The sequence below is a fragment of the Argentina silus genome (assembly GCF_951799395.1).
Source record: "Argentina silus genome assembly, chromosome: 10".
NCBI classification, from domain to species: Eukaryota; Metazoa; Chordata; class Actinopteri; order Argentiniformes; family Argentinidae; genus Argentina; species Argentina silus.
In genome coordinates, this window is record NC_139664.1 from 12,351,765 (window position 1) to 12,363,492 (window position 11,728).

The following is an 11,728-nucleotide window of genomic DNA, read 5'->3' on the forward strand; positions in this document are numbered from 1 at the left end:
ATAAAGTGGGTGGGTGGTCCATTCAGTACAGGAAAGAAGTGGATTTCTGGCATTTAGGGATCTTGCGGCGCCAGCAAGACAATAGTCTATATGTAGGAACTGCACTGTATGCATGTGTATGATGAATGTAATACAGTGTGTAATAATGTTATATCCAGTGAATTCGCCATCCTTGGGCAATTTGTCGAGAGAGACTGTGCATAATTCATGGAAAAGTGCAGTAGACTACCATCCAGGAACCAGGAATCCCAGTCTTCTGAATGACTATAGACAACAGCATCAAGGAAGATGACACCAAGAGGCTGAACAAGCTTATTAAGATTCAAGATTCTTTATTTGTCACGTGCATACAAGTATACAGTGAAATGCAAAAGTGACAGTGCCACAGAGTAGTGCAACAATACGTTTTAAAATAGAATAAAATAAAATAGAAGTACTAAAAAATATACAGTATGGACACTGTGGAGGAGGTGGCCAATAGGAGGATGAGGACCAAACTCCTGGCCATCATGGACAATCCCTCCCATCCCCGACATGACACTGTGGCAGAGCAGAGAAGCTCCTTTAGCAACAGACTACTACAACCATGCACTAAGGAGCGCTATAGGAGATCTTTTCTGCCTGCTGCAATAAGACAACTCCTCCTCCGGCTGGCTCGATCGGGGTGATCAGAGTCTGGCTGGGGGATGTTAAATCATACTGGACTGTTCCTACTGTATATAATGTTTCAGATGTCTATTTTATTCTATTGTCACTTTATTTAGTTGTTGTTGTTTGTGGTGTGAGCTGCTGTAACGGCTTAATTTCCCCTCGGGGATCAATAAAGTACCTATCTATCTATCTATCTATCTATCTATCTATCTATCTATCTATCTATCTATCCCCCTTTTAATGGGGTACATGCTGGATGCAAGCAGTGCTGAAATGCCTTGGAACCATAGGAAAGAGGGGCAATGCAGGATAGAGCTTGTCTAAATGGGGACACCAAAAAGAGGGAACATATTCCTAATATATTCTCAGATATATAAAATGTATCTATGTGAAGAAGCAATAGATAACAAAATATATATAATTTTAAACTAAGTGCTGGGGTCCCCAAAAGACAAAATCAAACTCGTGGTCAAACAGATCGGCTGTAAGTGCTTTACATGTTGCACCCATATCCATCCCCCCCCAAAAAAAGAAAAAGAAGAAAAAAAAAGCACCCCATAAAACCTATAGTCACCCGGCTATAACCAGAGGCTAAACTATTTGACAAAACCTCTGACAAAATTCATGAACAGTGCTGATAATATCTCGCGAGGTTTAGATATGAGACTTGATTTTGCAGTGGGTGGAGACAGGATAGCAAGTAGAATCGCTACAAGGATTTCGGCATTTTGACAGCAAACACATTATCACAAAAGTACTGTTTATATATGACTTGAAGAATGAATGCGGTGGTATTTTGTGCACCTACATCAGTGTATCTGGTTGTCGCAGAGGTCCATTCGATCGCATCAACCCTCAGGAACGTTCCTGCAGAATCCAGAGCCACTGATGCTGCCTTAGCTGATCTTGAAACATTTCAGCTGCTGTGAAGGAAGACCCCATTCACACTTCACAGTTCTATCGAAGCCCCCGGTAAGAGCAATGCAAAAGGTTATTAGGGTCTAAGTCGTGTTTGCAACATGTTATTTGTTGTTCTTAAACTTTGAGTTCAAAGTTTTGAATTCAAACGTGTTGTAGAATATGATATCGCTTCATTGTGGTGAAGTGTGCTCTAATGCACGCTCATAGGGAAATTGACACCTTGTAGCCTTCGTAGTTATCGTATGATATGATTGATGTAACAGTTTATTTGCAACACATTCTACCAGTTTAGAAAATGAGCAGCACCTGTTGTCCATATATATATATTTATTGTCTTATTTGTCTTTGCCTTGTATCAACAGGAGTTTTCGGGAATAGTATTCATGTAATGTACATCTTATGTTTTCATTCATAGTAATTAATTTGCATAAAGACAACAGACTTTTTATGAAACAAGACTGGGTGTCATAAGTAAATAGTATTGCTTGGCTACCAATTATTTCTCACTAGTTTCAGTCGGCTAAACCCATATATAGTAGTTTATCAGTAATGTCTGTGCTTGTCTGGGTGGCTTTATTTAGGACACATTAACCTTGTGTGAACAATAGTGACAACATACTGTATGGCACTTGTCTATGTACAGTAGTGTGTGTTGGGGGTGGTTACATTTCTAAACATGGGTTCCTGAGGGCTGGTGGTGTTGAATATAGAGCTTCTCATCATTGTCCTGGAGAGAACTCTTAGTCCTCATCATCTGTGTGGAGCAAAACCCAAGGGATTTACTGTAGGATAACTCAAGCCTAGTAATTAATCTCTTGGATTTTTAATAATGACCAAAATCACTTTTAGCTGTGTGATCATCTACAGGATACTACCAACTCAAGTTGAAAATCAGCATCCCAGTTTTGGCATGATTGTCCCCCTTTCTGACTCGACATTTGATTTCACATGTGGCTGATAGCTTCTTTTGTAAAATGTGTCTCTGAAGGGTCCTATTTAACATGATATAGCCTACGGTAGTGGAGTGTATCTGTCAGAAATAGCCACACTGTCTTCAACCTGAATGCCTCATTTTCAATGCCTTGGAAGTTCTGTTAGGAAGGTCATATATAATGAATGCTGAGCGGCCTGACAGTGTGGATGAAGTGGACATCTGGTGAGAAAAATGTGAACATGAATGTTAAGAACATAATATAGAAAAATCACACATTTAAGCATAGTGATATTTTGACATTATAACTGGCATTAAGCTATTCTGTTTGTGTGAGTATCATTTTAGCATGGGCATTTTAGCATTTCCCTCTGACAAATTTGCTGGATTTACTGTAGGTTGTATTACTTTTGCATTTTACCACACATCCAATAAGGCATTTAATAAAGGGATTTCAGCTAGATATTAAGCCATGTACCTACCTTTTATTGTATTTAGCAAATCAGTGTGTTATTGTTAATGCCATATTCCCAAATGCACACACAAACCTAGCTTAATGGCTCACTGTGAAAGATATGGGAAACACATTCTATACTTCTATTTCATAGTATTGAATGTCCGTTTTGGAATCTTTTCAATTGTCAGCTGTTCTAAACTGCTGTGCTGCAGTGTTTTTAGAGGATGTCCTTCTCCCATGTGTCCAAGTGACATTGTTCTTCTCACCCCCCTGCAGAATGGCTGCATCAGCCCCCATTTTTCATGTGCCGCTGGGGTAAAAGTGACTGATTGTGTCCTGTTAACCACAGTATAAGGAAACTGTAAGATTTTAAAAGAAAACAAATTTGCCCATCACTGTTACCTACATCTGTGTTGAGACAAGAGTCTGGCATACATGTGTGTGCTATGACTGTCCCAGCAGAGGGGAAGACTTCTATGCTACAGCTGCTAATGTCACACATTGGGCTTCTCTAGCATGAGCGCTAGGCAGGTTGATCCAACCCAACGTGCCACAATTGGGCCAAGAATAAAAATCACAATGAAGGGGGACACCTCATTAGAGCCCGAGCAGGCAAATTGTCCTCTAGAAGGTGGGAATCTCCAAGGTGAGCCTGAAGGGACAGGACGGCACAAGGAATGCCGCTGCCTTTCGAGGAGCCTTATTAAAATGCATTAGAATCTCCTGGCTGCCCGGTGCTACCTTCCCCCCATTATTGGGGTGCTTATCATCTTCAGAGCAAACAGCAATACAAAACACCAGGGAGCCATGCAGTGCCTGTCAGCCAAGCCAAGATGGAGAGAGACTCTCCACCCTGTGATGACATCAGACAGCTGTGATGTCATCAGACATGCTTAACAATGTTCACCGTTCTGGAAACTAACCCGGGAGCACAGTTTCAAGACACTTCTGTTTCTTTCATTGGAAATATTTGTCTGTACTTTGTTCATATATGGATTGAAGAATATTCTGTGTTATATCTGTTAGTTTTTTTATGATAAAGCAGGACTGATCTAAGCCTATACAGTTTTGTCAAGGTGTTGTCAAGCATTTGAATGTGAGACAAGAGCTTAGTAGGTCACTCAATAATGTCTCTTAAGACAGAACTACTCTTGGCTTTGAGCGTTTTTGTCTTCTCAGAAAGACAAAAGCTCTTATTAATGTAAAAGCTAGGGAAGTGAAACATTTATAAGGAATTGGTGTGCATTCAGGCTAGAGATGTGTTGTCGGGCTGTTGTATAGTGGGGGGTTTTCACAGCGTATTTATTGGCTTCTAAGGGGATATTTACTTTTCTTAATGCCTGTTTTATTATTTATAAGCATTCAGTATAACACAGATTTTGGGACGATTAGGGGAAACGGATGTGGGTGAGTTGACTTGGAAGCTTGGTGGGTGGGAGCTCTAGGGAGACAGACTGTATACTGATGGAGTGGAGTGGTAACATTACGCCAGACTGAAATAGAATTTAAATGTGAAGCATTCCCAGTTGTAGCCCAAGACCATGCATGCATATGATTATAATGGTAACTATTGCAACCTTTTCTTAATGGTATCATTTTACTTTATGGCAATATGTACTCCCTCCCTCCCACAGAAAATGTGAAACAAAAGCCCTCAATTTATTTTAAATTTTTTAGAATATGTTGCATTTCCTCTCGCTCGAAGTAATGTGAGGACCTGAGTTCACATTGCTTTTGCTAAGCTATATGGTAGTTGTGTTCCTTGTGTCTAGCCTATTCAAAATCTTTGATTCGATATGATTTTGAAATGCCCTCTAAGCATAATGATCAATGTGATAGACTTCAAGTCTCTCTCATACTTGTGTTCATACTGCAGTGTGATAAAGACAATGCTCATCTTATCATCTCATTGGGGGCACAGGCTTACACAGAAATCTCATGGAAGTGACTGGAAGAAGGTGCACATCACTTTGAGGAGATAGTTATGACAGGTATGCAATATCCCAGAAGTAGCCTAGAGCTGGACAAGCTTTTTTCACCTGCCATTCCACTTTGACATGCTAATACCATGGTGGTCTTCTCTTAGACTGGTCAATGTCAAATTAATTGGTGCGCCAGTCACTCCATTATGAAATGTCCACTTTGTAGACTATATTTTGAAGTAATGTGCCAATAGACACTCCCCATATTTTCCCATAATTCTGTTTATCACATCATTCAACATTTAAATAATCTAGCCTATTCTTCAAAAGGATCATGTCATCAGTGCCAGAATGACTGAGTGGTGGAGTTTCAATCGTCATTTTTTGCTCACAAAAAGGTTCCCTCTCATGCCGAAACCTCAAGGACTCTGATATTCATAATAGTGTTAGTTGAAGATGGTGCCATGGTGTTGCCTGCTAATTCCAGAGGCAGGCTGACATTTTGAAGCCCTTCATTACTTGGCACAGTGAAATTGCAGTGGGCATGCACGCACCCCTGTGGGCCTGTGCAACGAGGAGGATTAACGCTCACCACTGGCACTGGCAGTGCTGCCCTTGTCTTTGTGGTTTGGAGGGTAATGCTGCTTTAGTCTTTATAATGTGTGACATTTTTCAGCAGAATATGACATTGAGCACTATTAGCCCATTTGTGGACATGATGAATGTGACATTAAGTGGTGTCTCAATGCTTTTCGAGTGCTTATCTGATTTGAATAAACATGTACTGGAGAGGGAAAGCTGAAGGCTTTGGGTTTGTCTGCCTATTTAGAATCATAGCTCTACTATCTAAGTGGACACTCTGATTCTGTTCACCCACACTTTGGTCCAGAGTAACCCTGTGGGTACAGTACCTTTTAGAGACAGCCAGCCGTATTGTCCTGGTGTGACCCAGGTCAAGAGACCCACAGGCCCAGCTATGAAGGTTACCAGACTCTCATCATGGGGAGTTAACCTCCTGTTGTCACTCTAGTACAGGTCAGTGTGCAGAGGTGAGTAACCATCGCTGACACCTCCGCCAGGGCCCTTATATAACATTATAACACAACAGGATCCCGATATAACATGTTGGAGGGAAGAGATGAGTATGGAAGGGAAGGGCCACAGTTTTAGTAATTCCGCTCTTGTGCTCACAAAGACTGTGTGACCTGTGACTTATTGTACTTATTGGGATGTCAAAATCGCCTGAGGACTTTTTTCAGCCTGTCTCTGTTTCTTGGTCCGGCTGCTTCCTTCAGGGCCTTGGCTTCTAGAGGAGAGTTGAGAGCTTGAGGAGGGTGTGAGGCTGCGTTAGGCTTGAGATACTAGAGCTTTTTATGAGCTCTGTCTGTGCAGAGACAGGAAGACTGTAGGGGGATGGCTGCTCCCTTGGGATGCTAGTGGCAGAGGAGGATTCTCAGGGATTTTTCAGGAAAGATTGGTTTGCCTAGGGAAAAGGAGGTGTGTGTGTGGGGGGGGGGGGAGCCTATATTTTCATGATGGCTGGTGTTCCATAATGTCTGCAGCTCAAAGCATTACATGTTGAGATGTGGTGTCAAGCTTGGCTTCGTCCTTTACTTGGGGATTACCCTGGGATTGAAGGACACGCTTGGCTGTTGAGAGGCTGGCTAAAGGGAGAGATGATGTTTGGTAAAGGGCTATCCAGAGTCGAGATAAGGGAGATTTAGTCCATATGAAGGTGATTGTAGATAACCAGAGGCGGATGCCAATTACTCCTTTGCTTATCTAGTGTGAGCTAGAGTCATAGGCTTGTGTGAAATTGACCATTAGTGAGCCTATCCCCTTAGTATCAAGACTAAGATTGACGAGTGTGAGATCATTTTAGCCTATGTTTGTCCTCTATATGCTCCCTCAAAACCATTTCATGTGCATCTGTAGTAGAAAGAACATATACAGTATAGGCCTATTCTTTTAATTGCAGCTGCTATTATGGAAAGTGATGTTCATTCCATCCCAGAGGGAGCCTATAAAAACCTTTAGTTTTAGCAGGCTTAACCTTTAGATGAATATTTACCAAGCTAGCCTCGCTGCTGCTATTTGCAATTTGATTTAGAGTCTCTCCACATGACTCACTTGTTCTCTCAATATGCAGATTTGTGTAGTTGAGAGGAACTTTTCCACTCTCTTTCCTCCATAATGTAATCCATCAAGACATATCCAGGAAGGGGAGTGATTTAAGGCTCTAGGAATGCCTTTGCTTATTCACCGAAAGGTAAACAAAAGCTACTCCAAAGCAGGGGCTTTGAAGCATGCGTTGATTAATCTTAAAATTGTGTGATATCAATAGCGCTGCAAGCATTAGGCTTATGCTTTGTATTGTTTTCTTCTGTGATGATTGCTCTGTTTTTTAATGCCATAGACCCTGTGGGAAACTTTGCATCAATATGGCAAGGACAGTGTAATCTACCTACATCAGCATGCCCTACTGATACTCGGATGAATTCATGAGATGAAATGGAAGTATTTTGTTCTCAACCTCTTTGCTGGTTGGTTCTTGTCCCAGTTATAATACTGTCTTCTGTACAGTTGTTTCTCCTGTTTTATTTTAGTCCTTCTCTTTTCTCTGTCTCTCACACTCCTCTCTCCTCTTCTCTTCTGTGTTGCAGGTGTCGCTGCAGGTGGCAGAGCATGCTTGTGGGGTTGGAGGTCAGGCTGGAGGTGGAGCTGTGATGCACGCAGCGGGCTGCAGGATGAACGTGGCTGCTGTGCTGAACGGCCTGCTGGTGTCGGTGGTGGCCGCTCTGCTTTGGAAGTATGTGAAGCTAAGCGAGCACACTGCCGTGCTGGAGGAGGAGCTGCAGCTGACGCGCCAGTCCCAGGAGCTGTCCCAGGCCCACATTGACTACCACGCCGCCCTGCTGGCCCTCCAGGAGCATGGCACCCTCATGGTCTGCACAGGCAAGATGCACACTGATCGCATCTGCCGCTTTGACTACCTGTGCTACTCTACCGAGGCTGAGGAATTTGTCTTCTTCCACAGTAACACCTCAGTCATGCTGCCTAACCTGGGCCCTCGCCGCTTTCAGCCAGCCCTGCTTGACCTGTCCTCCGTGGAGGACCACAATACCCAGTACTTCAACTTCCTGGAGCTGCCCGTTGGTGCTCTCAAGTTCATGCCCAAGCCTGTGTTTGTGCCAGATGTCACCCTCATCCTGAACCGTTTCAACCCTGACAACCTGATGCACGTCTTCCACGACGACCTGCTGCCTATCTTCTACACCATGCGGCAGTACTCTGACCTGGACGACGAGGCCCGGCTGGTGTTCATGGAGGGCTGGGGAGAAGGCCCCCACTTTAACCTCTACCGCCTGCTCAGCAGCAAGCAGCCACTACTGAAAGAGCAGCTGAGGAACTTTGGCAAACTCATGTGCTTCACCAAGTCCTACGTGGGCTTGTCCAAGATGACCACATGGTACCAGTACGGCTTTGTCCAGCCACAAGGGCCCAAAGCCAACATCCTTGTTTCTGGGAATGAGATCCGTCAGTTTGCCTCTTCCCTGATGGAAAAGCTCAACATCACAAGAGAGGAGAGTGTGGAGGAAAAGGAGGAGTACATAGTGGTGTTCAGCCGTTCCATTAACAGGCTGATTCTTAACGAAGCAGAGCTGATTCTGGCCCTAGCACAGGAGTTCCAGATGAAGGTTGTAACTGTGTCTCTGGAGGAGCAGTCCTTTGCCAGTATAGTGAAGATGGTCAGTGAGGCCTCCATGTTAGTCAGTATGCACGGAGCCCAACTGGTGTCCTCTCTCTTCCTGCCCAGGGGGGCCGCAGTGGTGGAACTCTTCCCCTATGCAGTGAACCCAGAGCAGTACGCTCCCTACAAAACCTTGGCCTCACTCCCTGGCATGGACCTGCAGTATGTGGCCTGGAGGAACATGATAGAAGAGAACTCAGTGGCCTACGCTGAGAGGCCTTGGGACCAGGGAGGCATCGACCATTTGGAGAAGGACGAGCAAGACCGCATCCTGGCCAGCAAAGAGGTACCAAGGCACCTGTGCTGCCGCAACCCAGAGTGGCTCTACCGTATCTATCAGGACACCATTGTGGACATCCCCTCTTTACTGGAGACCCTCAGAGAGACCCTGAAAACCCGGCCAAACCTGAAGAAGGCCAAGCCTGCCAGCACGGTCCACCCGGGCCGAGTGAGAGAGCCCCAGTGCCAGACCTCGGTCCAGGCCACCAACGAGGCCAAGCTCACCGTGTCCTGGCAGATCCCCTGGAACCTGAAGTACCTGAAGGTCAGGGAGGTTAAATACGAAGTGTGGATACAGGAGCAAGGAGAGAACACATACATGCCTTACATTCTCCCCCACCAAAACTACACCTTCTCAGAGAACATTAAGCCCTTTACCACGTACCTTGTGTGGGTGCGATGCATCTTTAACAAAAACCTTCTTGGACCCTTTGCAGATGTATTGATGTGTAGAACCTAATTTCAGTTTGCTTGTACTGTCTCAACACATTCATGACAACTTGTTCCAGACAATCAAATATTGGGACAGGATAATTCACTGGAAAGGCCTGGGTGTCTCAGATTCAGGATAGCTGATGTGATTTGGTCTGTATCTTGGATTAGAGCCTGTGCTGTGTTTGATAGCTTTGAGACAGTAAGGTCCTCATGCTCCCCACACAGGGCAGAGGAGTGTGAAATGCCAACGGAATAGAAAGCTCGAACTGCCTGAACAGGCGGGGACACAGAGACACATTTAGGCTGCTGAGTTTAAGGATGTAGTATCTGTACCTTAGGAGAAAATACTGTACAACATGTCTTTTTCAAGATATGTCTTCTACAACAGATTTATTTATGAGCAAAATGTATTACATGTATTTATGTTTTTTTATTAGTCAAAAACCCTGAAACTATACCTGTACCTGAACTTATTTGAGTATGCAATGTACTGTAGGGTTTCTGTGTACTACAGGTGTCATTTTGGGAGAATCTTGGTTTCATACTGGAGCGATTTTGTTCTACAATACCTGATAAATCACACCTTTGTGGCTCAGCCTACCCTCCTGCACAAAGAAGGTGCTGCTTTGTCATACTGCCTTTTGATTGGTAGCTTATAACATCATTGTTTGAAGAATCTTGCCAAAACCTTAAGAGAAACCAAAGTGATTTTGAAAATATGGTCATGTCACTGTATAGTATGTTTTCAAATATTAGTCAAATATATTTGGGTCTCTTGTGCTTTATTGCCATTGACCTAGGATTTTTGGCCTGTATGTAATAGTCTTTCTTCTCTAGGTTTATCTAAGGCAGATGAAAAGATTCTGTGTCTCTAGGAAGATACTGTATGTTGCCAGTTTTCTAAAGATGCAGACTAGAGCATGCATTATTCATTGATGATGCAGTCTTTTATGAACAGTGTTCCTTGAAATGAAGAAGATCTATTGTGATGTGTTTGTATGAAGGTTCTGCTCTTTTTTTCCTATTGTGTTGCAGCCACTACATTTTAGTGATACTCCTATTTATTTCTAACATGGTTTATAATTTGAATGCCTGAAGAGTCAACAGATAAATACAGGTAGGCTTGTAGGGTTGATGAGCTTCATTGTCCTACATCTATTTTGAGTTCAAGGGTACTATTTTAAAATGCTTTCCACTGAGGTTCAGAGATGGATCAGAATTCCTACTTGCTAATTGTTATCACTTATGGTTGTGATAATTGTAATTTTTGGTAGGTTGTATGCATGCATAAACTCTGGCTATAATTAGCTTTGGATGGTTTTAATTGGAAAGTTTGGTAATGACTGCAATGCCCTGGATCAATCTGGAGGAATAACCGACTCTATGGCTCATCAGTGCTGCTAACCATCCGTGATTCGGTAAGAGCTAAGTAATGGTGTGCAATGCTGCCTGTTGCATTTAATTGCCTTGTGTAAAACCAAACTAATTAAGACAAGCCTCCCTCATATCTCTATCCCTCGGGTTAGGTTTTCTGCAGAGAGCACAAGCTTGTTGCTAGTTTGACAGTGTAGCATCTCCTATTTTTGAGACATGAGCTGAGAGTGATGACTGTATAAGCGAATCTAGCATTGCGATGGATTGTCTCTCATCCCTTGAATGGCACTTTTTAAACACAGTTCACCAGTGCCAATGTGTGGAATTTACTGTATGTGCCATTGTACATGAACTGATGTCATATTTTTTCATTATGGTTGGCCTTCTACTATGATTCCGATATGACATTTTTAATCATCTCAAATGATGCAAAGTAGGTACTGGTTGTCTGTGAATATCCACCCCGTTGAACATGAGGTAGGCCTATACTGATAAACTAAATTCTTACTGAACTAGAATGACCATATTTCCCTTTTTGATTGCGATATGAATTAACAGATGTTGTACCATTTTGTTTTAGAAATATGTTCTCAAATGCATTTTTGTCGTTGTTTGTTTTAAAGAGATTATTTATTTTTGAACCATTGTAGTTCATTGTGCTAAATGTGATGATGTTTTGTGCTTGTTAGTTTTATGTCTACTCCCTCCAGTAAAGAAATTATATTTGCTAAGAAATGTCAGAAAATACATTACATATCTTATGTTTACTACAATGAGCAAACAGAAAGAACATCATTTTGAGTAATTGTGATTCATTGAATAAAGCAACAATCTTTTTTATCTGTTGCATTGTTTGTGTCCTTTTTTATTGCTCTGATAAAAAGCTTGGAATACTGAGCATGATAAGCACCATACACCGTTTCAGAAAGTATTATTGCAGTTATTAATGATTTAGTATACTTTCAGCTGTAACGAGTTGTGGTGTGTATTTGTGAACAAAGTTCTGC

General features: G+C 42.7%; 1 protein-coding gene across 1 annotated transcript; it reads left to right on the top strand.

Moving 5' to 3' along the window:
* The first annotated feature begins 1,565 nt into the window (after nt 1-1,565).
* On the top strand, nt 1,566-11,466 carry pomgnt2 (protein O-linked mannose N-acetylglucosaminyltransferase 2 (beta 1,4-)). Its single transcript, XM_083678905.1, has 2 exons — nt 1,566-1,623; nt 7,546-11,466. The coding sequence occupies exon 2, from the start codon at nt 7,609-7,611 to the stop codon at nt 9,370-9,372; it is 1,764 nt and encodes a 587-aa protein (XP_083535031.1). The 5' UTR covers nt 1,566-1,623; nt 7,546-7,608; the 3' UTR covers nt 9,373-11,466.
* Nucleotides 11,467-11,728: the final 262 nt, after the last annotated feature.